The 26,380-nt window shown below is 40.7% G+C and overlaps 1 protein-coding gene across 3 annotated transcripts in view; it reads left to right on the forward strand.

Moving 5' to 3' along the window:
* acot7 (acyl-CoA thioesterase 7) overlaps positions 1 to 23,986 on the forward strand; it is an 86,306-nt gene extending 62,320 nt beyond the window's left edge. For all 3 annotated transcript variants that reach the window (XM_049581967.1, XM_049581965.1, XM_049581966.1), the window contains 2 exons: positions 6,136 to 6,320; positions 23,502 to 23,986. In XM_049581967.1, the coding sequence (XP_049437924.1) occupies positions 6,136 to 6,320; positions 23,502 to 23,600 (284 nt within the window). In that variant the 3' untranslated portion in view covers positions 23,601 to 23,986. The remainder of the gene's footprint in view (positions 1 to 6,135; positions 6,321 to 23,501) is intronic.
* The last annotated feature ends 2,394 nt before the right edge of the window (positions 23,987 to 26,380 follow it).

Raw genomic sequence — 26,380 nt, forward strand, 5'->3', positions numbered from 1 at the left:
CAGCGCTGGTCAAATATAAACCAAGATTCTGTTACTGCCTGTTTCTTGCTTCAGATGTTTTCAGCAAAATGTTTTAGTTTACTGTTAAACTGCAATACCAGATAATTTCTTGCCAGCCAGCCACCATTGTTTCAACCAGATGCATTTATATTATGTCACCCACCAGCAGGAGCATTTATTTGTGTGTTGTGGCGCTGTGCCTTCTGGTAGTGGTAGATTTTCTCCCTCAAGAGCAAAAGCTATCTTTTCTCTGTTTTCTCTGATACTGTAGCTCCGTCTTCATAGCCACCAGACTACTTTGTCAAAAAACAGTCATTTTACCTTACACAACAGGAGAGTTGCTGGTCTACCACCGCCTCGATTGGTTATTGTGTGACATTGGTGAATCTGAACAAAGCCTTTAAAAGCCAAAGTCAGACAATGACACAAACAAACTTATCAAGGCAGTGGTAGACCAGCAGCTTCTGTGTTCTGTTCCCACAGCTCAACTTCAAATAACACAAACAGTCCCTTCAAATCAAATAGTCCCTCGGTGTGGAATAAAGTTACAGTACAGTGTGTGTCTGAATATGACACACTTTCTTTGATTCCCAGCAACAAAAGAAACAATCTCGTCTGCCTAATGTGTTTCTGGAGAAGTTGTCAGAAGTGAGAGTTGTTATTTCACCTGCATTGCCTCGTTCCCTTCTTTTGTCATCTTCTCCAGCCACTTGTTAATGCAAAAAATGCAATTTCCAGGAAGCTCACTGTGAATAGAGGAAAATGTAAATGCCAAAAGAGATACCATTCTGAGTAGATTTCTTTTTGTTTTCACAACCTGAGAAATGTATTTAATTTGGTCCAATTGCAGTTCAAATATAACAGAAAAACCCTAACTCTACTCGGGAAGGCTGTTGCTAAAATAGCAAATCTATGGCTCAAAGGCATTACAACCCCAGCTTAGTGCGTACAACATGAGGCCCTGGCATGGACTCTCCTCGCAGCAGATTAGCTGTATCAAACAGCTCCTCAGAGATGGGACTCTGCCAGTTTTTCAGGTTGGCTGACCTTCAACGCTGCACAAATCCAAGATCTACTTTCTGCATCAATCAATTATTAATCATGAAGGTCTTTTAAAAAAATCACCCAGTCTCATCAACTCATTTTTTTGTCTCATCTCATTGAGCAGAGCACACATCACTGAGCCTAATACATCTGTGCCAGAGATGGTTCACCTGAATGAGACTGGACTCGCTCTAGGCAGTAACATGTAAAAACACTCAACAACAAGAGAGAGAACTTTCAGTGTATGTACTGTGTTAGCATGCTGCGGTTACTTTACTGTACCTCATCCTGACTCCTTACACAATCATTTAATCACCGTTTCACAGTTCCTCACTCAGTGGGATTTTCATTATCACCTTGATATCATTTCTCAAATCTCCTAGCATGTAAGATCTCTGATAATGGTGATGTAATTTCTTAACACCTTTTAGACAGAGGAGTGAGAATAAGGTTAGTAATCATTGTCTAATCATGAAATGAAAATGTAATTTAGAGCTGTCATAAAACTGCCTGAATGTCAGCCCCAAAGTCATGTCCTTGGACAATATCAAATTTAACTTTATATTGCTAAAACAAATTACAAATGTTCAGGGGGACTTGTTCCTGCTTGTAAGATGGCTGAACACTGGCAGTGACATCATGGAAAATATGGTCATCACTGTTGAAGCTGAAAAAAAACTTCAAAGCCAAGGTGTTGGTATAAGAACAGGATACTAGACTCCAACATGGCACCTGTTTATAGTGATTAAAGTTGGTCACTCGGCGCATAATTCCTTCCATTTTCTCTTCTCCTAGTTTGCTTGCTGTGCTTTATCTCCTCTTCTGGCCCTGCCAGCCCGACTCATAGACCTTACACTGAGGTGGTGTCACACATAAACACAGTAATTGACATTGGTTGAAGTTTTCTGTCAACACTTTAACAGACCATTTCAAAGGTGTACTATGCAGAAATTGTAGACTGCTGTTTGTAAACACTATTGCCAACAAAAGCGAACGTGAGAGCCAATCCCAGATTTACCCTCGTTGACTATATTTGTGTTTTTATAGCGCTGTGTCCACAATTTTTGTATAGCTCCCACTTTCATACCCGCTGCTTGTGGTCTGGCACCCCTGGTTGCTACCATTTTATGAAGTCCTGACCTTACTTTTGTAAGAGTCTGTACCTTGTTAAGTCCAGACAACATACAACTTCTTGCTTAAGGTTAAAGATGGATTGTGGTCATGGTTAAAGGACAACTGTTATGGGGACCTTTTCCTTATTTTGTCTCATATATTAAATTTTCCAATGTCAGATGTTCATATTTCACATGGCCAAAGTTTCAAATAATGAGGTAAACATATTGAAAAGTAATCCCTCAGAGCAAAAACCTCAGGCATCAGACCGTTCTGAATACTGTGTTTCTAATGGGGTTTTTTTTACATTTAGAACAAGCTGACGTCAGTTTGTGATAGATTTCTTTTTATGGTCATCTGTTTCAGGCACGTTCCTGCAAGTGTCTGCATACACTGCTACATGTACATATAGCTACATGCTAATATCAGGGAAACATGTAATCTTGGTTGCCAGCGTTAATTTCTTCCCAATTTCAGCTCATAGTCCTGCAGGGACGTGTACGGTTGTTTAGGGTGCCATGCTAGTGTTCCAACGACCAATAATGTTGGAGCCTCAGTAGTCCAAAAAATATCCCATTGGACTGAAAGCCTATTTGTATGACAGCCCATTATCCTGTTAACAAACGCACATTGCTCCAAAGGGCCAACAGGCTGGTGTACAAATGTTTCTCAGGCTACTGGGGCTTCGGAATTAGGCTGACAGAATAATGGCTAGTCTCAGTATTTAGAGGCTTTAATTAGTGATTTTTTGATGGTAGAAAGTGTTGCTATACTCCATTATAGTCATTCCAATGATAGTGCAGAGCCAGCTAGATGCAGAAGACCTGGAAATGAAGACCAATCAGAGCAGACTCGTCTTTTTTGGGAGGGGTGCTTAAAGAGGCTAATACGGAGCGTCTCAGACAGAGGGTGAATACAGGTGTACCAGTACAGACAGTGTGAGAAAGTTAAAGTGTTTTTGACAGCATGTAAACATGTTCAAGTAGAAAACTACAATACATGTACCTGAAAATGAGCACAGCAGGTCCCCTTTAAACTTAAAAAAACAAACAAACACTGGGGTCATGATTAAAAAGAAACAAACTTTTGCTAGCAGAAGACTGGAAACAAACCACCAACTCTCGTGTCAGAGTCACACACTTTGCCCGCCCAGCCATCACCTCCATCAGCCTCTCTTGTGTGGCTGCACCTCTGCGTGGCTACTGACAGATTACAGCCATTGTTTGAATAGACCACAAGAGGTCTCTTGTCAGGAAAATGTAAACATGGGTTGATTTAATCAGTTAATGCTGATGTTTTTTAACCAATGAGCACAGCTTTTAAACTCTGATTTGCCTGTATGAGTCGCGGAGCTCCGTCACTGAACAACACCACTGAAATTTCAAGTGTAATTCCCTTAGAAATAGTTTGCAGCACATACTTTTGTAAAAGCCTCTTTTCATTCTCCATGTATATCATTTATTATCTAAGACTTTGACTGTTCTACAAGATCTCAGTCAGACTCCAGATCTGTCTCAGACTGCAGGGATAACACCTTCTTTCCTCGTCTCTATGGCAACAGCAGTAATAATACAATACAGGCACATCAAAGAGAATAAAGAAACACATCAGCAATGCCCAGTACTATTAGTTGACTGTTTTAATCCCTCCTCCCTGCAGTGACAGAAGGAGAAAAGCACTAATTTTTGATGAGTCAAATACATCGGATGGATTAGATTGGGGCTCAGGATGAAATCAAAAGAAAGGTAGCAAATACTCTGCAGCAGTGAACCTAATGTACCTTCTCTATATGTGGCTTTAGACATTAACATCTTCAAAAAGATTTTAAACTTCTTTCTTTCTCATTTGAAGCACAAAAACAAGCTTTATTTTCAAAGGTCTTACTTTGTATTCATCTGAAAACCTTGCAGTTGGAGAGATTGATTGGCTGTAGTTCTTAAATCCCTCCAGCCAAAAAGCATCGGCCTGCTTCACTCTGCTGAATCTCTCTGTGGCACAGACTTCAAGAAGTCCATGATGCAACAATGTGAAGTAGATTGTGAGAGCAGATCCTATGTTTTCCTTGGCTGACTACATCAATTTGCCAGCTTATTTCATGTTCAGTTCATGTTCAGTTCATGTTCAGTTATACATGAAGGTCCTTAGTGTGATGTCAGCTCAGAGTATTTGTAGTGAATGTTGTTGCGTTCGCTCAAAGTTTTCAGGTAATTTAAAACCACAGTCATTCAGGTGTGAGACAGTTGCAAGGCAATATTTTGATTTTTCAACACTCTCTCAAAACTTCTTTTTTTTTTAGCCTTTTAAAATTTTAAACAACAACAATATTAATTTTCTCTCAATGGCTGAAGGACAGAGTAGATGGAAAATCTAATGTCAAGACTTTAAAACATTAAAGTGCTCTTGGGATATGATATTGCCCATCAGATCTGGACTGCCTCAGGGAGTGCCTTAGGACATCAAAAGTTGGATCGCCTTCATTTCCTGCAGCTCAGTGTTCATAAATCTGAGGCTGTGCTCTTTGGCCCCCTGGACTCCATTTAACTACTCACAAACTTTTACCTTACCTCAAGCCGCATACTACCAACCTTGTTTTCATCCTAAACTCTGCCCTAAAATATAATAAACAGATAAGTGTAGTTGTCAAGTCCAGTTTCTTTTAGCTTTGATCTAAATTAAAACCTCTTCTCTCCCACCCAGACCTTGAAATATTCATCCATGCATTCATATCCTCACAGATTGAGTACTGCAACTCACTCTACCCCAATACCAGTCTTACCAGTCTTAAAATGCATTGTATTTCCTTAATCTAAAACTAAGGCCTTAAATGGTATTAAATGTCTTAAATCAATCTTTCAAATGTCTCTAAATGCTCAGATATTGGTAGTTAGTTTTGTGAATCTTCTTTTTTTGACCTTGCCTTGTAAAATCTCAAGATAATTGGTAACATCTGTTTTTTTAAAAGTAATATACTGAATGCCTGCCGCATTGATGTCATGCAGATCAGGAGAGCGTAAAAGACAAAAATTAATATTTTGTTTCTGCCTGGGATGCTCATAGCAGACGATCCACTGCAAAAAGTTTTCCCGAACTATGGGAATAATGGAACTGTAATCCCACGTGCAGAGTGAGAAACACAAAATCGCCCAGAAAACCCAGCAACAAACACAAAAAAGTCACGTTTTATGTTACAGCAAACATTTGGTTATTGTAAATGTGTGCTTAATTTCATTTAGAGTGGGATTAAAAAGTCTCAGAGTGTTAAATATAACTATTCTTAAGCTGAACCCTGCATCTGCGTCTCACGCGTTCAGAATGCTGCTGCTCACTGGAACCAGGAAAAGAGCCCCCATCACCTCCAACTCCATCTTGCTTCCAGTTCATTACCACATTCATTTCAGGATTCTCCTGTTTGTTTTTAAAGCTCTCAGTGGCCCCCTACATATCCAACCTCCATAGCCTCTGCTTCACCCATCGCTAAAGCTCTCCGTTCCTCTGTCACTGGTCTCCAAGTCATCCCACGAACAAACAGCAAACACAGTGGAGATCGCGCTTTTGCGGCCACGGCTCCTAAACTTTGAAACAATCTTCCACTCTCTTAGATCAGCCCCTTCCCTAAGCTCATTTAAAAATCAACTCAAAACCTGCTTTATTGTTAAGCATTTGTATCCGTATGAATTTTCTCCTCTTGTTCTTTTATTTAGTTGACTGTCATTGTTCTGGTTGTATTTATGTTGAGGCACTCGCTGTTTTTACTATGCTTTATTATGCCTCATATATTTTATTGCTCTTTTACCGTTGTGCAGTGCTTTGGTCAACTTCTGTTGTTTTAAATATGCTTGAACTTGAAACTGTTAAGTCAACATGAATGAGTTTCCTTATTGAAATGAAAATGTCTTCTATGGCAGCATACTACTACAAAACCAGTGTAATGCATAAACATCAAACATTAAACATTTTTCTCCTCCTCATCTCTTTCAGGCTGTGTGGTGACAGTGACGGGGCGGCTCACATTCGTCAGTAACAAGTCTATGGAAATCGAAGTGTTGGTGGATGCTTCCTCGCTGGTGGAGATAGACGTAGACAAATACCGCGCTGTCTCTGCCTTCTTCACCTTCATCTCCCTGGACAAGGACAATAAGCCTCTGCCTGTCCCTCCTCTTAAGGTTGGTACCATCCAGTCTCTGCTCTCTAAAGTCTGTCATTAATTCGATCTTATACTGTACATAATTTTTTATATCCACACAGAGCTAAATTTGCACAGCTCTTACACAGATTGAGAGTCAAACATACTGTAGATTTTTTAATGTGTCCCCCAAGTATGGTGTACCTTAGTTTGCACACTGATTCACTTTACAACCTTGGTTTTTAGTCCTTGAATTTTGTATGGTAAATAAATCAGGCCATGGGTATTTATCATGTCTTTCAGCTGCTTCTGCTTATACCCCTAAAGAACCTTTCAGATTTGTAAGCGCTGATAAAGATTCAAATGGAAACTTGTCCTTGGTCCGCATACTAAATAAAAAAAACCATGATGGAATATAAAATTTACTTTACAGAGCAAGAAATTATTTATACTAGCTATCAAAATAGTATCAATAGTTTGCAGTGACACTTTATGCCAATACGAGTGTTGGATTTCTTATCCCAATTTAGATGTAAGATGTCTGTTATCTCTTCAGTTCTTGCTTAGTCATGTGATCATATGTTTCTCTGTTTTTGCCCTGTTAGTTACGTTCCCCCACTCAGTGACTACATTTACATGAACAAAATATAACTTAAATATATATATATTTTTGCCCTTACTCTGAAAAAAGATGTTTACATGCCTAATGAAAATGAATAAATCACTAACATCCTGTTTACATGCAGCCGTGCATACTCCAATTAACGCACCCTAACATGTTGTTTATCATGTCAAAATATGGAAAAGTGGGCTGAAGCCTCCCGTGCCATTTCACGTCGTTGTGTCAAAACAGGATTTTCTCAAAGTTTCCCTTTGGTGGCTCCAACCACCTACTTGAAAAAATCGGCGATACTACTGCATATCCAAAAACCTGTTGATATCCAAGTCTTTCATTATGTTTAAAAGTAGGTGTGTTACTCCTCTCGACTGGAAATGTGGGCTTTTCCTTTGGGCACATATCTCTACCTTAGCCTTACAAACTGTTGTGTACAGTGCACAGAGCTGACTGTTAACAGGCAAGATGCCATGTGTCACAAACTGTGGTTAAAACCCCCCATTAAGATGCATATTTTGAATGCACTGTGTACATGACCAAAGAATGCTTCTTAAATCAGAGTAATACCAGCATATCCCACATTTCTTAATTGGAAAATGTTAGATTTGGAAAAAAAAGCCTAATTTGGAATATCCAAACACAATATACTGTCTACATAACCCGTATCAACTTCACAGTACTGTCAAATTCAGAATAAAGTGGAATAAGATTGTACATGTAAATGCAGTCAGCAACACTTGTGACTTTTGGAAAGCTCACAGCATGATAGACACTATCTTTATTTGGCAGTTTTACATATCAGTGTCTTTCCATTGCATTTAATATTTTCCCCATGTCTGCTCATTAACCTTAAGCACTGCGGGCTGAATAGTAATATCTCCACAACATCCCTGGACATCTGTGTCGGGCTGACTCAGCACTTACTTTCAGGATGTAAAGTGTGCATGTTTACCTGCAGACAGGAGAGAAACGCCTGCTGTTTGTTCTGGCTTGGCAGTACGCGATGATCCAAACCCTGTTTATATGCAAACACTGAACGTGCAGGCCATCTGTTTAACTCAGTACATTTAAATTATTTCCTGGCGCCTTTCACACACCCTGATTGTTGCTGTGATGATCCCTTTAAAACTCATCCAACTATTGTGCCAGATGAAGTGGGATTTAGACAACAGAGAAGCCATTAAAATCACATTCAAAGCACTAAATAAAGCATTTAGAGGACCGCAGTGAGTTTAAACATTTATTTAATCTTAATGATAAAGATCATCGCTCCATATTCTGTGACTCAGCAATTTATATTCTGTTTTCTTTGGACTGATTTCTTGACTTGCTGAATGGCTGTTGTACCGCACCTATGTGCATATATAAACCAGCTTCTTGATAATTGTGGTAATGAGAGCACTGATGTTGATTTTTAATCAAGCACAGTCCCTGATAACAATGGCATTGGCTGAGTGCACAAAATTCAGAGAGTTTTCACCTGAGCTAATCATTAAACTTTAAGTATGTGCAGAGTTCTGAGTAAGGCAGGAAAATGTGTTCAAAGTAAAAACCAAGCAGCAATATTTGAGGTAACAGAGGTCAAGCACAAAACTGTACTCTTGGTTAAGCTGCATCTATCCTCTTAACTTAACCAAAATAATGAACCAAAGCATGTAGAAATTATTTGATATAATATTTAAATTACATAGTCACCAGTGTTGCAGTCAAGACCCCCTAGACCGAGACAAGACTAAGACTTTGAGGGCTTGGGACTGAGTCAATACTGTACCAGACCGTTGTGAGTCCCACACTGCATGATGCTATCATGATAAAATGTGGAGCATGCACACCTTTGGCACTTCTCAAATTACCCTGAAAGATCCACATTCCCATGAAAACACCCACAGAAAACAAATGAAAATTCTTCCCCATTCACTTCTTTTGTTCTCATACTATGTGTGTACGTATAAATGTAACACGAGAAATGTCTTGATAAAAATATCAAAAAGCATTGCAGAGCTGAATTTTATATGTGGGAATCTTCCTTTGTTTTCTATGGGCAAACACTAAGAGTTGAAATCATCTTGACCATCTTTATTCAACACTCCTTTTTAGTGATATCCCTGCAGCTGTGATGAAATTCTGAGTCCTCTTTGTCCTGGAGTGAGACAAGACCAAGTGAAATTGTGGCTGAGTCAGAAACATGACCGATACATTCAAAAAGTGGTCCAGAGACTTTGGTCTCGGGACCAAAACCATTCTCAAGTACTACGACACTATGTCTAACTCAGCCTTTAATCTTAAGATAAAAGAGGTGTGTAACCACATGTTCCTCCTTGTTTCAAGTAACACAAGTGTGTAATAAGAGATTTGCTTGAAGAAAGCCAAGCTTGGCAGTGTGGATAAGAGTGAGGCATGGAAAATGGTTGTTATAGGTGTGCTGCCAAGTGCTACATTAACCCCTCTCGTTATAAACATTCACACACTTAAAGGTGCAGCATCAGCCTTTAACACCATGACAGGTCTATTTGAAAACAGACTTCTCTCCTTCTGCCCCTGCCAGACAGAAATGTGCATCAAATGTGCGCCTCAAATGGTCGGCCTTTTCAAAAGCGCCCGTCAGTCTCCCCATTTCCATTTCACAAAACCTCGCGTTCGGTTGGCTCCATTGTCTGCCTCGCTCCATGCATTCATTACCTGGTTTTCCATCTTGCACAGGCTTTTGTTTTAATGGCAGGGAATTGCAGCGATGATTAGAGTCATTGTAATTTCACCTCAGTTTTATGAAAAGAGAAGCTAAAAAAAAAATCTCTTGGTGATTTTAATAATTCATCCTCAACACTATAAATGGAAATCTAAATGGAGGAAGGGCTGCCAGGGCTCTGATGTAGCATGTCAGATAAACAAGGGCAGCAATAGAGAAATGTGCATGTGTGCATGAAAATGTTGGATAGAGACACAATATGGCCAGACTGTATGTGTTTGTGTGTAAGACAAATAAAGCTCCAGTGCATGTAGGTTTGTGTGAGACACAGCGGGCTTTGCGTGTGGAGGTGCACGTGCTTGAACAGATCACTGAGCAAGAATGCGTGTGTGTTTATTTGTATGAGCAAGAGAAGGAGGACAAGGCTCAATCAGGACTATTTCTGTCTTTATCACTATTTACTGAGGGATTAAAGACGGGATGAGAGGGACTCAAAAGAAGGGAGTGCCCATCCAAACTCTATTGACGGCAGTAAACCTATTCATAGATGTCAGTCCCTTGGTATATTTAATAAGGTTTAACACGTCAACCCAATTAACACCTGAATTTCCCCTAACGGTGGAGATGGGACTGTGGGGGATGAAAATGCAATGATGGCATTAATCAGCCCAGTGGGCTTGATAATACAGAGTTGAGCAAGGCACAACAAACATGTGGCCTCCCCGTCCCTCCATTTTATTTCCCCTGGGGCCGCTACCACCATCTATCATTCTAAATAGTCCTATCAAATAGCATTTATACATGTGCCTGTTATGATAACAAATTTTTTCCCCAGCAACTGTCAGTGTAAGTACTCCTGCACATAGCCATCCATAAATCCCAAATTTGACATTTTTATGTCTCCATGCTGGCGATAGCCGTGGCCGGAGGCATTTTGTTTTTTCAGGTTGTCTGTCCATCAGTCCCATTCTTATGAACACTATATCTCAACAACGCCTTGAGGGAATTTCTTCAAATTTGGCTCAAACATCGACTTGGAATCAAGAATGAACTAATTCAGTTTTAGGGGTCATAAGTCAAAGGTCAAGGTCATTGTGACCTCATCTGTCTCATTCTCATAAACATGATATCTCAATAACACCTGGAGGGAATCTGTCAAATTTGTCTCAAACATCTACTTGGAATCAAGAATGAACTATTTAGAATTTGGTGTCCACAGGTCAAAGGACACTGTGACCTTTGTCCGTCTCATTTCTTGAACATTATATCTCAACAACGCCTTGAGGGAGTTTCCTCAGATTTGACACAAACATGTACTTGGACTCGAGAATGAACTGATTAGAATTTAGTGGTTGAAGGACAAAGTTCAAAGTCACTGTGACCTCTTTTTGGACAAAATTCAGGAATTCATATGCTAATTATGACAAAATTTCACATAAATGACTAATAGGATAAAATAATAAAGTGAGGACATTTTATATCCAAAAGGTCAAAGGTCCGCTTCACTGTGACATCATAATGTTCTGCATTAAACAGTTTACTGGCCTTTGCTCAGCATCTCAACTTAGGAACAAAAGGAGAGATATTTGGTCAGATACTGAATTGGTAACTCTACTCTTGGGTGTCCACCTTAAAATTCAGCTGTGATTGTATAGATCCTCTATGCTGCCTGGGGGAAGATGTGTTTGAAGCATCCATGTTGTCACAGACATGCATATCAGCTATACCTGCAATTTGACTGGTTCGCAGAGGCATACAACTGCGAGGCAGTAATTCCAGTTCCACTTCAGTTTTTGTATGGATTAAACATTTGAGATAAAACAAGCTAATTAGTGGGCTTTAGAGATGCTGCTAGCAGTGTTGATTTTAGTAGTCATTTTAGATTAAGTCTTAATCTTAGCCTTTAGACTAAAATGCTATTAGATTTTAGTTTTTTATTTTAGTCCTTTTTTATGCTTTATAGTTTAATCTAGTTTTAGTCAACAACAATTCAAAAACATTTTATTTGACAAAAACTCATCACATTTTAGTCAACTTTAAGTCATAACATTTAGTCAGAATGTTTTCTTTTCTCTATCAACTAATCTAATTACGCTAATATAGGTATCAGAAATAAGAATCAAGGTGACAGGTTGCATAAACATTTCATTCAGACTTTTTTTTCTACACACTTACAAACTTGTATTTCTCCAGCAGAATCTTTGACAGGTTTAAGTGATGATTTACAGGCACACACTTAAATATCATTGTTTGAAACGCTCAACATCTCTCTATTTATGGTCTAAAAAACTTTGAGACCATTACTAACTAATATGAGACAACTAGGATTTGTACCCAGGTTCATTGTAAACTCTGAATGAAACTTTCAGCTCTGTCAGAGAAAACTCCGCTGGGTTCAGGCTGTTTACATACAGCACAGCTACACTCGAAGATAGCCGAGAACTCCTACCTGCCTGTCAAACAGCAATCAAACTATGGAGCTCCTCAAGACAGTCTGGATCTCAGTGGAGTCCTGTGGGGATCAACAGTGCAGTGGCTGCTTGCTCTGCTGCGGATCACCAGCTAACAAGTGGAGCTAGCTGCTAACCGCCACCGCTGCAACTCTAGTTCACTGCTAACATTTTTAACCCGTCTCATTTCCTTGACAAGAATGAAACATACATTTTTTTGTAGTTTTAATTATCAATCTGTTTTAGCTATTTGCAGATTGTCAATAACATTGACATTGACAAATATTTTCCATCATAGTTTTTGTTAATGAGTAGTCAGATTTTGTTACCTTTGGACATGGCCAGGCTAGTTGTTTCCATTCTTTATGTCAAGCTCAGGAGAGTGGTATCAGTCTTCTTATCTGACCCCTGGCGAGAATTAATATAATCTCATTTCCCAAAGTGCTTAATTATTCCTTCAAAGATCATCCTAAGTTATCTTGTATGATTTCTAAAAATAGATCTGCCCTTATGCTCTCTGTGCTGCCTGATCTAACTTATCCACAAAAATGCCATCCCTCTTCTTCATTTCGTCTTCATCTGGTTGTACTCTAACACCGCATGTCTTTATACTACCATTTGTTGCAGGTGCTTATTCTTTGCCCAGGTCTGATTGTAGTAAAGAGGGTTTTCAACATGTGCCTCGGTGCACTGTGGGGGGGGGGTGTCACACGGTGGGCTCTACACTTCCGTGACGATGCCATCCAGGTATCAGCAGTAACCATCATACGACAGCTGTATGATGGTGTAGCCCCACTATATGGGACCATTTCGCATAAACTGGCATCTACCCTGCCCTGCTGGTCTCTTGTGGCTTGTGGTGGCGAAAAGGCCCAAAAATACTTGACCCTTAAGGTCAATTATGAAGCAAAACATGTTTATTAAAAATTGAGCAACCCTTAATGGTCTCACTCTGGGGAGAAGTCTTAGAGCAGAGTGACCTGGAAAACATTTTGGTTGGGAAATGGATGTCTTTGGCAGAACAAAGTGTGGCAGAACGCCAAGTAAGGTGAAGATATGCAGGGTTCTGGGAACGGCAGGAAATCACACACATACACACACGGAAAGTTAGGTATGATGTTTATAAGTTTGTATCTGTGTGTTCAATAAAATCTGGTAAAGGCTGCAGACTCCTTCTTCTGCAGGCTGCAGCCAGATTAGCTGTCTTTATGTGAGCGCTGTTAGAATTTTTCAAATTGTCACTCCCTCTCTTCACACCGCCAGCTTGGTCTGCATCCCAGGCATACCAGCATGCTTTGTGCAGCAAATCAGTCGCTGACAATACACAGTAAATGTCGGCCTTCTGGTCACACAAAGCTGGGCCGCACTGTGACAGTGCATGCCCACTATACACGGCCAATTTGCATAAACTCTCGGCGGCCCTGCCTTGCCGTCAGCATTTCCTGGTTGTACACAGAGCTGTTTAGAAAGTCGCCAGTGCCGAAGCTTGATTGGCTGTGTTGATGTGATCATCGTTTGAATCTTTAAATTGTTACGCCTTCTTGTCACACCGCCAGCGTAGTCCGCATCACAGGGATGTGTGCAGTGTATCAGATGTTTCCCATACACAATGACTGGAAGCAAATTTCTGATTTCGTATAGTGGGGCTGCACCCTGGGAGTCGTGCAGGGCGCCAGGGATAAGCTTCCCAGTGGGATACATACACAGGACTCACACGGGACTAGCATGCAGACGCAGCTGGGCCGTCTACCACAACACACAACAGAGAAGCTCAGATTACACAGAGAGAGAGAGAGCATAATTTCAGTTGCTATTACTCCACTATATCTTCACAAAGCAATAGTTATTTGCTGCTATATTAATGCTGTAAATGTTACATACAGCACCTTTCAAATATTTATATGGTCACTGAATATCTTATCTCTCACTGAGTCCTGTTCAACTGAACACTAAAAACACATATTTCAAACCTTCCTTAATGAAATTTTCATGACATTGTGGCAGATTTTGCTCCAGTTGTGTTCTATAAATAGCCCGATCGAAAGGACAGCTTGTGCTATTTTTGACTGCAGGTGCTTTTCCCCCTCACTCTCTCATCCTCGCTTTCTCTTGAGCGAGCTCGTTGCGTTTACTATTTTTAGATTTTCCCATTTTAGCTCAGCAGGGGGTTAGGGACTCTGTGTGTGTGTGTGTGTGGGTGTGTGGGTGTGTGGGTGTGTAGGAGGGGGTTGTAGATGGGCTGTCACCATTGTGGCACGCTGTGGGTAATGCTGAAGTGGGGAAAGAGGACAGCATGAACAGAAGGGAGGATATCAGGGGGATGCCTCTCCTCTCTGCAGCAGTACCCTTGAAGAGTACTGAAATATTGTGCACACTGGGCTTCGCATAGGAATAATCGAAAATGCCCGGAAGCACCTTTGACCAGCGTATGTCTTTGTATTCATGATGATTTTAATGGGGTAGCAGTCGCCTCAAGGTTAGAAAAACTGGCTTGTTATCAGAAGGTCAGCACTTTGAATCCTCAGCCAGTGGCCAGTGCATACTGAATACCAGCTGGTGGGGAAGGGATGTGGTTGTACGGTGGCAGAGCCCGAGTGTGGATGTGTGCTACAGTGTGAATGAAAAAAACGTGTGCACATTCAGCAATCCTTTTGCAGAGGCATAAAGGTTAAGATGTATAATAACTGAATTAATTCTTGGTGAACACACCGATGGTTTGGTCCTCCTTACATCTTGCTTTCTCTTCATTCCTCTTACTTTTTTTTTCAGTGTTTCATCATATCTCTCCTTCCTGCCTTCCTCTGTTCCATCTCTCCCTTCCTCTCCCACTCCTTCTGCCTCTATTCATCTTTCCCACCCTGCCTATTTTCCTTCCATCCCTCTTTTACCTTCATTTCTTCATCTCTCCCTCCTTCTCTTCTCCTCCATCTCCCTCCCTCTTCTCTCTGGCAGAGACTCAGCTGGCCTCCCGTGACACGAAAACAAGCCCGGTTGTCATGGCAACCCCCTGTAGTCCACATGAAGTGATGCACGTTTATTTTTAGATGCCTCCCATTCAAGACAATCAGCAACGGGTTAACGGGTACACTTGTGCCATGCAGAGTTGCAGATATTTCTGACTCTGTGGCAATCCAAGGCAAAGCACAGAGAGCATACCAACCTTTGTTCTTACTGTGCCTCGGTCTATGAGTCTGTAAAGGATGGTTAATTAGGAATAGCAGGAGTTTTTAATAATACCTTATCCGTGATAATGTACAGAAGCCTATAATGTTCTCTGTTCATAGCCAAAAGTAATTTACAGCCAGGTCTCGGTCAAGTTTGGTGAGTTCTTGTGAAGAACAAAATGGCATGATCCATCTATATTTGGTATTTTCAGTCTCATCCAGTTCTGTGTCTGTTTTTAATTTCTGACATGTCCTATATTGACCTTTAGCAGTGCCAGAGAAGGAGCAGCGAAGTGTTACTTTTAATTAATGGTGGTTTTATAACACAAAGTTCAGTACAAGCATAAGTGCTTCTGAAATTCTTCAGTATTATTTGTAATGTGAAAAGCAAAAGCTACAGCTCACTGTCTATTGTGTTTTAACACTGCTAACAGGTGCACTTCCATCCTACTGCATTGTGCATAAAAAACTGTGTAGAAATTTAAAAAACAAGAAAACCTCAAAATATCACAAAAAAGGAAACATTTTTACTCTTGGGGGAGGTGGAAAACTCATGATTCATTCCTTTAATCACTGCCGAACATTTCCCAAAGCAAGCAAAAGTAATATGTATATTGTGAGATGAGTTTTTCGATGTTAGGGGTCCATCCATTTTTTTGAAAATCGGTTTTGGACTTCAAACTTGCTTGAGCTAAGTGATTTAGCTCAGTGAATATCTTGTTTTATTTTACTCAGCTAGTTAGCTCATATTACAGTTGAAAGCTCAGACTCATTCGACAACTCCTCTGCTGGCTTATTGTGCTTCCATTTCATGCTTTGCATTCATGACAGACAATATGTTGTAAGAAGAAAAACAAAGTAATGACACAACACTACACAAATAATAATAACCACCCGTTGTAGATCATGGGATCACTTATGTAACACGGCTGTTTCTGAAACTGTGATGAGGTTCAGATTATAGAGGAATTTTGGATGAATACTTTACAAACAGAAGTACAGACAGAAAAAAACTGATAGCATAAAATATTCATCACGACTGAACAGATGGATCCACAGACAGAGGTCCTCTGAGCATTCAGGAAAAGCCAGCGTGGAGTATTTGAAAGGATTCGTTTTATGATGACAAATAAAACACCTTTCAGCATTTTCTAAAATGTCATCCTTTGTGTATGAGTGTATCTCTCTTCCTGTCACACATAAACATATGGCTTAGTATCCACACTCATGCTGGCCAAGATGACTGCTGCTTCTCTTGAGCTGGTTGCTTACATCTTAGTGCTACTTTTGAGACGTTGGCATTTGGCAGTGCCACTGATGCCCAGTGCCCACTTTAATAACAGCTCGTGTGAGCACAATGCCCTCTGGCATTTTGCTGGCATTGTATGGGCCGTTCCTTTTACAAACCTGTCCCTGTTCCAACCTTATACAATTTGTCACACTCCATTCAACCGTCTAACTAATGGACAACTGGTAAGCCAGGTGAAACAGCTGTTTTTCTTGGCCATTTGACCCAATCAGCCAAGACTCTGACTTTGTCTTGGTGCCCAGTGGCCGACATTCAAATTGATAATTTCATGTGCTCCAGTGTGACCCATTGCTGATAATCACTGATTTTTTGATTTTTTTGTAACAAGTGTGTTTTTATCAACCAAGATTGTAGCATAGCTCTAGAGATGTCGTCTCACTTTTGGATAGATTGACATGAAATGTAGACATCCATAGCTCCCATGTGATGTATCCTAATTACTTCAATGATCCTCTGACCTTTCACGTTTGGGGTTTTGAGTTAAGAAGTCTCAGCAGCTACTGAATGAGTTGCCATGAACTTTGGTTCAGACATTCACAACGTTGGTGATCCCTTAGCTTTTCATCCAGTGCCATCATCACTTTGTGTTAAGTGCTGATTAGCAAGTGTTTGCATGCTAATCTAAGATGCTGAACATGGTAAACATTATGCATGATCTACATTTTAATGTAAAGACCGAGAACAAATTACCATGCTGATGTTAGCATTTAGTTCAAAGCATCATTGTGCCGATGTGCAGTCTCAGAGCCGCTAACGTGGCTGTAGACTCTTGTCCTCTTCAAAGAGGAGCCATTGTGTTTTGTACAGCGTGGGCCGTCATCCTTACCATGTGAATATGAACTGTGACACATACAGTCTCCCTGATTGCAAAGAACGATTGTAAATGCACAGACACTATAAAACAAGCATGGCTGCTTTTGCAACATTGATAGGTTCTGCATCAGAGAGTCATCAGTGGTGGCTGATGATCCTGCATAATCATAGTTATTAGACTGGAGCCACTGTGGGAATACCAATTATGTTGGGACACCAAAAGGACATTTTGAGCCTAGCATTGAATTGTCTCATTGAGTAATGCAAATGTGATGCGCATGTGCATTAACATATGCATGCACACGTGCAACCCAGCAGGAATGCACACAAGGTGTAAGGAGGACAAATAATGTGCACACATAAGCATACATGTGGACAAAAAAAGTAGAAACACCAGCATTAAGGCTTTTTGGAGGTGATAGCTCTGATGTTCACTTTCAGTAGAACATCATCTATCTCCTACTGTTACTATAAAAGAGTGAGGAAACCGATTTAAAATGTTAGCAATCTTTACACTTACACTTTACACTTAAAATTAAACATTTACTTTGCATTATGCTTAAACCAGCATTAGATTGTGTATAGACAGATTAAGTCACCCCATGATTCAAGTCACATCACCTCATGAGCATTTCTTCTTTTCAGACTGGACTGTTCTCCGCCAGTAACCGAAAGTACAGTTTCTTGGAATGAAAAAAAGAACTGGAACATTTTGGTCTCTTGTTAGTTTTAGTTGGCCAGGTGAGATAAGACTGATATAATTTTAACAGGTGGCAGCAGAAAAACAGCACCTGGAAAATATCTTCTTGGAAAGCTGGTCATTCTGAGTAAAAATGCATTTTGATTCAGTCACAAGAAACAACGCCAAAACCAAGGAGCGTAGGAGAAATCATCATCCAAGTTTCAGTTATAACAGACTACTGATTCCAATGTATTAGCAGTCAAAGGCCCACACACCAAACCAACATCAAAGGATTAATGGCTACATAGGCCAACTGTTGTGTCACCTCATGTCGCCTGTGTCTCGGCCAAAAGTTGCGCTTGAACACACTGCAAAGACTACAGCCAGCAGCCAACCAGCACGTTCCTTCTGCGTTTGCATGAGAGGAAATAATTCTCCATAGCAGCAGGTGGAGGTAGTCCGTATTTGTCATTCAAAATGGAAATCGGGAGACTGACAGGACTGAGTCAAGACTCGAGTTAGTCAGTTAGCACATTAGCACCACAGCCCGATGGTGAAAGAACAAAGGATATAGTTATCACACGCCAGCGAACAATAACATGATTACGAACTATTTCTGCTAAAGAGCTCAATAGCTAAAAAAAAAAAAATCATCTTACCTTAGATAACATGTTTGTTTAGGTCTGCTGTCCTCTTTACTTAAGTCATTTGTTTGCTCTTTTTGTGCACTCACCTTAACAGCCAGTCAGAGTGATTTTTTGTTGGCTAGTGCCAAGGAGGTGTTGTGATAGTTCAACTTAGGATCCAAATGCAAACACAATCAGGAAACTGAATAGTTAACGGCAGTTTATTGTAATTAGAAGATGTGGAGCTGAAGGCTTGACTGAAATGATGGCTGAGGTGGGCAGGGAATGGCAAAGCAGAACAAGCAGAGGAGCTGTGGTCCAAATCCGGAGGCAGAACACGAGAACGAGGCTGAACGTGGAGGGTTATGGTTGAAGCAGGCGTGGTGAACCGCAGAGGAGACTGAATGATTTGGCATACCCTATAGGCTGAAAACAAACATGAGACACTATAAAGGGGAAAAGTTTTCTCCTGCCAGAATCATCTGTTTCTTTTGCTTTGGTCAGAAACTTTAGAGGATCATATCTCATGCTGTTATTAACTGCCATTCTTCATTAGCAGTAGTCAGGTGTACACTTCCTTTTTAATTGGCGTGTTCATTAAACCATCTCAAGCTGCGGCTGACTATGATTTTAAAAGTGTAATTAAATAATGGTTAAGTTCTCAGGGGGCTGAATGACGGGGGGGCGGGGGGGGGATATGAGTAGTTTGAAGGAGATAAAACAATCAGAATAAAAGTTACAACTAGCCTGAAGACAGTGTCAGTAAATATGCCATACACATCTAAATGCCTACACTTACCATGCATATACCATGTGGACTTGTGCCTAGACAGTTTGTGTATTAGTTTGTATATACCCAGATAAGCCAATACATTGAAACCACTAACTGATGAAGTGAATAGCATCATCTTGTTACAATGCAATGTTCTGCTGTGAAACCCTGGGTTCTGGCTACCTGACACACCCCACCCACCCAAACACTGATGCAAACCAAGTACCCTCCTCATGGTAATGGCACTCTCTGATGGTAGTGGCCCCACCAGCAGGACAGTGCACCATGCCACACCATAAAAACCTCTTAGAAAAGGCCCGACGAACGTGATGAAGAGCTCAAGGCATCTGTAGTTCGGCAGATTCCAATCCAATTGAGCATCCGTGGGACGTGCTGGTATCCTACCCCACAACACACAGGACTAAATGGATCTGCCGCCAACGCTCCGGTGGCAGACACCACAGGACACTGCCCAGAGGTCCTGTGTCAATGCCACAACAGGTCAGTGCCAAGTCTGATCCAAGAAGGCCCCATGTCCTATGAATACTCAATCAGATTTGGATCAAGGGGATTTCAAGGCCAGGTTGACGCCTTGAGTGTCACGTTCCTCAGGCCATTCCTGCTTAGTTTATATGGTGTAGCAGCACGGTGAGGTGGGGTACGTGGTCTGTAGTGTGTTTGGGTGGAGCACATCAAGTTGCAGCCACATGAATGCTTGGACCTAAGGTTTCCCACCAGAACATTGCATTGTAATGAAATGATCAATGTTATTCACTTCACCAGTGAGTGGTTTATATGTTTTGGCTCATCAGCGTATATTTGGGTGGCATCTCTATGGCTGTGTGTGCATATTCTTAATCTACATTCCTGAATTTGCCCTCTGTCAACTCATTATACCCTAACACTTGGGGCTTTTAATCAGTGCTGCCTCTAAAGCTTCATGTACACACACAGAATTAAATGTTAAATTGTTCACTCTTTACCATTTTGTAACTACTCTAACAGCTGCCTCTGGAACATTTTGTTGCTTCGTATTGCTGTTTTTTTTTGTTGTTGTTGTTGTTTTGGGAGACTGCAGAGAGACCCAACAGACCAATAATTATTTTATCTTCATTACTTTTCACAGATTCCCCCTTAAAACAAGTTGTCTCACCAACTGGCCATTTTTTGTTTTATTTAGCTGTGGTTGCAGGGCATGCAGTCCCTCTGAACTATTTTTGGGCTTGTAATGAAATCATTTTAAACCAGTAATCTGTGCTAAATGATGGATGTCTTTGGTACACGCAGCAGCTGTGTTAAATTAGATGATTTATAAACCTCTGTTTGGTGTCAGGCTTCCAAATCAGCTTGTCGGGGCTTATTTCAATAACACTGTAATGACCTGCTCCCTCTACATTTTTCTACATGCAGTCCACTTAGAAATATAATCCTAATGTCTCTGTCTAATTAGAGACAGTGGGTTATTATTCTTATCTCAAAAAATGTTACAATAATAGAGGCTTTGTTTGTGTAGCTGTGCTTGCTTTCTATGCAGGGATGATGTAGGAAAAGCAATACTTACCCCACAGTTTCTGATTGTATCATTGTCTTGTTAAATTTTGAATGATTCAGTTTTTGAAAAACAGATTGTCGGCGCAGCATTTCTCTTTATATAAATGTTTAAAAATACTGAAACAGTGGTGAAACTTGGTCTCTTTCTTTCTTTTTTTTGAAAGTGAATGAACTGGAATTATCCATTACTTTCAGTCGAATGGCAAAAGCAAAATTGACTGAGCAGTATGTTGACTGTTAAATAAGCAGCGTACAACAAATAGTACAACTGTATGCTCCTAAACCTGCTCTATGGAGATAAATAATATTCCCATCCGTGTCACTGTTATAATATTCTCTTCACATTTGAGTTGTGACCCCTGGGCTTGTCTTGGCACGATGTTTTGTCATATCTTTCACCACCCTGCTCTCTCCGTAAAGTTAAGGCGCCATCTGTCAGCTTTGCACCCAGAGTGCTGCTGAGTGGCAGGTGCTCTTGAGTCTGCCAACCACCAGGTGTGCGCACATCTGAACATGTCACTGACGCAAGCAGTCACTTGTACAGTTTTACATACAGACTTATTTGCACATGCACACAAATACAACACAATCCCCTGCTCCTTTAGAACTGTGTGCAGATGAGCGAGTGGGAAAGTGGGCAGCACCATGTTAAAGTAAGTGTTGACACTGTCACCGGTAGTGGTATTGTTGTTTAAGTCATGAGGTTTCCAGGCAGTCTAATTAAACAGCGCAGGCCAGCAAGTGTGCTTCCTCCCACGAATCAGCAGCCAAACTGAACTAAGTGAAGGAGAAAGAGAAGATTTGTTCTTCACAGGCTACAAAGTGCTGCTCAGAATAAAAACAGAAGTCGAAAGGGAGTTCATATCAGCTGTGAATCCAGAGGGGGGGCATCTCAGAGTTTCTGGGTGTGATGGTGCAATCAAAGTGTAATACAAATATATCTTTTGTATATGGGATGTTAAAACTAATTTAAATTATGCATATAACATCCTGTTATGGAAGTAGATGATCGTGCTACAGTACGGTAGAACAGCTGAAAATAATAGGGATTCGCCCAGCTGGGGGCTGCCACTGCCATTTTGAGTTGGTGAAACATGTACTTATTGGTGGTAATAAATTCGGTTTAATACTTGGACGTATCAGAGTTCTGGGGGAGCTAAAACAAACTTTTGTCATTTTAATAAAGAAGTTAGGTAATAACTGGCCTTCTTCCATTATTCTATGAGCAACTATGATCTGATTTATGCTGCACACAGCATGAGTCCGCAGATAGTAGGGCACTGTGAAAGGAGTTGGTTACCTGGCTAAGTTGGAGGTGTGCACCCTGTCCCCTGCAGCTCTTCATCAAACAGCTCACTGTGGCTGCTCCTGAGTGTTCCATTATTTCCTGCAGTATTTAAACTAAGTTGCTGTCGACAATTGATGAAAATTTTCTCATTTTTGATGAACAATAGCAGGAAGTGCAGGTCAGGTATGTAGCATCAAGGGGGTATATAGTAGCAGAAATGGACTTTAATATGCATAATTATGTTTACATTAGCATACAATGAGCCATTTATAGCCACATATTAAGCAAGCCCTCTTCCGTGGAGCTCGCCATGTTGTTCTACAGTAACCAAGAACAGATAAAGCAAACACTGGCACTGGACAGGGCCACTTGTGTTTTTGTGTTGTTCACTTTAGTTTCTCTACACACTTGGCACATGGGAGAAGTTTCAGTTGGTAGCAATGTTGCAACCTCACCACTAGATGCCACTAATTCCTACTCACTAGACCTTTAATACAGCATTTCTGTGAATGTCACCCTCGATAACCAGTTCATAATACTGCAAATAAATAGATATTGCAATACTTCAATCACTGTTGCGTTACCTCATTCAGTGATAAAAAAAAAAATCACTAAACAGATATTTATTTAAATGAAAATCTTTGTAGTTGTTACTTTAAGAGAGATTTCAGTTGGTGATATTAGATGAAAAGCCAGCAGTCACCAATAATCATACGCTAACCTTTAGGTAACTTTATTGTAAAGTTCACATAGAATTTCATATAACCTGGTAATTATTTGTCCTGATAATGTTATATCTCAGGACCAAAGGACTGTGCTCCTGGACAGACTGCCTGCCTGACATCACAATCCTTTTGGCTGCCTGGCTGCCACTGTCAGAAATACAAACTTTGCTGTACAAACACATTCACATTTCTTTTTTAAATTACCTTGAAGGAATTTCAAATGTGTCGTGTGTCCTGCAAATGTCTTGCAAATCACCAACCACAATGTGGTTTTACTCAACTGCTTGAATTCAGAATGAATCAATAAATTCTGCTCCTTCACTCTGTAATGCAGAGCTTCTCCGACATTCAATCATTCATTCAGTATTTCATTTAGAAGATGAATGAGAATTACAACGGCACCGACTGGTAAATTAGATCACAGCTTCATGCTCATGGTTAATGTAATAACCGCAGGGGAAACATTCCAGTGCACATGATGTGTAAAAGATGAATGTGTCTGAAAACAAATCTTTTGTCTTTTCTTGTAATGTCTTCAGGTTAACGGAGAGGAGGAACAGAGGCGTTTCGAGGAGGGCAAGGCACGTTACCTCCAGAATAAAGCAAAGAGACTCGCCGACAAGGTGCCCCAGCAGTGACGCCGCTGCTCGCCAGAGTTCACCGTCTGCAACAACAGTATATCAGACCCACACAACACATACAGTATGAAGGAAATAAAAACAGTCTCTGCTCTTCTGTAATTGTAGCCTCCTATTAAACCTGAACCTGTGATGATTTTTTTCCTGTGCTATGCACCAAAGTGTCCACATGTGGCTGTATATGTATTGTGAATGTATGTATGAAGACTATTCATGACCACTGTCAGTGCAAAGTGACAGTCTGACTGTAGAAGTACTATTTTATTTAAAGAAGATTTTTAAGTATGAAGACTTCATGATTGGTGTCAGTGCACAGCGATAGTCTGAGCGCAAGGAAAATGATGAATAAGTGAGTGAATAATAATGAATAAAAGATCCAAGCGTGAGTCTGGGGCTCTCGCCTCGTGTCCTTGCTAGTTTGATGTTGATGATGTCATTGTCTTGGGCATGCCTTGGCAGAGAGGGCACACGCTATCCATCTTTTCAGCACTGTGTCTTTCACAGAGAAATCAGGGGAGCTCGGGGGCTTTGACTCAACTTGCATCTCTCCCACGCCCGCCCTTCCCCCTCCCCTCTCCTCCTCTCCTCTCTGCTCTCCTCCTCCTCTGCCTGTCTCTCACACTCTGACTCCAGTGTTCGCTCTGCCTTAACGTGCCCTCCTGCTTACCGTCACGTCCTCATCCGTCTCCATTCTCTTGCAATGTCACTTCCTTCCTCCTCTCATTCACTCTATTTGTCCCTCTGTCTCCCCCAGTCTTCTCACTGTCTCCCTCCCTTTGTCTGCACATGAGATGTGAGGACTCAGAGCTAGAAAGAAATGTGTCTGCATGGGCATCTTTCTCTTTGCATATCGCCTGTGCATTTGTGCACAAAGGAAGATCAGAAAGATGAATTGAGGTCAACAGCAGCCAGTGAGAAATCAATATCCATATGACCATGCCAGCACTGAAACACTGTGAATAATTAATTAATTAACCTGCCACAAAAAACTCCTGTTGAAATATTTAGTGTGATTGGTTTTTCGGGAATTTAAAACACTCTCAGACTTCAGGAGGAGTAGGTGGGCTTCAATCCTGTGCAACAGATGGCAAGACTAATTTGAGATCAAAACCAAAGTGAAATTCGAAGATTAAAGCCCGGGAAGCGAGCTCGATGAAGAGTAGAGAGCCACACCGGTTTAAACCACAACAAAATACCTTTTTGTTTGGACCTTTGTTCCTCTGCATTCTGTTTTCCTACACAGACAGAACCTGATTTGTCATTGGATCTTGAAGGTTATTGTTTTGCTTTTTTTCGCCGGTCCCTCCAACACAGTATGTGTGCTTTTCATTTCCCCCCCATGAAAATAAAGTTAGACTCAAGCTGCACCGGGGGGAGATATCTATTTTTAACCCCAGTGAAGTCGAGGCATCTTGTGGGAGAAGGAGAGCACAGGAAGGGAAAACACAATCCAGGGAGATGGGATCCATCTCAGAAGGCAAGACCAGACTTCTGGGAAATATGAGCTTATTGAAAAGCTTCTGCCTAATGCACAACATCAGCAGAGACACACCAGACTGTGCCTGTCCTGAAAACATCTAATCTCTCATCATTCACAATAATGTTCATTACTGTCTTCGGACATTTCGGCTGGTAGCAGCTGGCTGTTACACGTAGAGACACAATATGGTAACCATGGTTACTAATGTGGAGGAACAGACTTGAAATGGAAGAGATGACATTATCAGAAATATATGTTTCTCTTCCAGGTATATCTGCTCAAAGTAACATAAGTCTCGTGTAAATATAATGTTTATGCATGCAACACATGAACTGCAATATAAGAATTACACACTGAATAGGGGACCTGTTACGCTCGGTTTCTTCAAGAACATGTTTCATGCTTTAATCTTCAAAAACACTATTTCCCCCAAACTGCCTTTGATGGAACACCTGTATTCACACTCTCTATGTGACACTCTGTTTTAGTGTCTGTGTCGTTAAATCCCATTTTAAAAAAGCCCGGTTTGCTCTGATATGTCACGGTGTTCCGGGTCTTCTTTATCTCAGTGTCTCTACACCATTATTGCAGCTGGGGAATGACTGTAATGGAGAATAGCGACACTTTCAACCATGAAATAATTGTCAGTAATAGCTTTTTAACACAGTTGGACATGTTCCAGCAGGAATGTGATTAAAAATCAGGAAGAAATTTACAACATCAGCAACCAATATTACAGGTTTTGCTTGATGTTAGCATGTGGCTACATGTATGTTGGCAGAGTATTTGCAGCTGGGGAATAACTGTAATGGAGAATGGCAGCACTTTCTGCCAATAAAAGCCTCTAAACTAAAATCGTCACAATCAAACATGTTCTAGAGAAATTTGATCTGAAATCAAGGAAAAATTAACGACAGCAACCAACAGTACATTTTTCTCTGATGATGCTAGGGCTGCCCCGATTATGAATTTTCCTTGTCGACCAATAGTCGTCATTTAGGGCCGTTGGTTGACTAGTCACCCGCATGTTTACGATATTAATTTAATTATTAAATTATACATTTTGGGCGGGGCAACACAATGGTTTGAGTTGAAGGTGTGAGAAAGAATCAGTAACATTGTTAACACTGTGCTACATTACAAAGAAATACAAAACCGTACTAATGAACCTTCATTAATATAGGCCTATATTTTATCTACACATGCACGTCACACACTGAGCGAGCCACCTGTTAATGACTCTGTCGGCAAAGCAGTAATGATTGTGCTAAGTGGCTAATGGGCATGTAGCTACTGACAT

This window comes from Epinephelus fuscoguttatus, linkage group LG7, assembly GCF_011397635.1.
Source record: "Epinephelus fuscoguttatus linkage group LG7, E.fuscoguttatus.final_Chr_v1".
Taxonomy (NCBI): Eukaryota; Metazoa; Chordata; class Actinopteri; order Perciformes; family Serranidae; genus Epinephelus; species Epinephelus fuscoguttatus.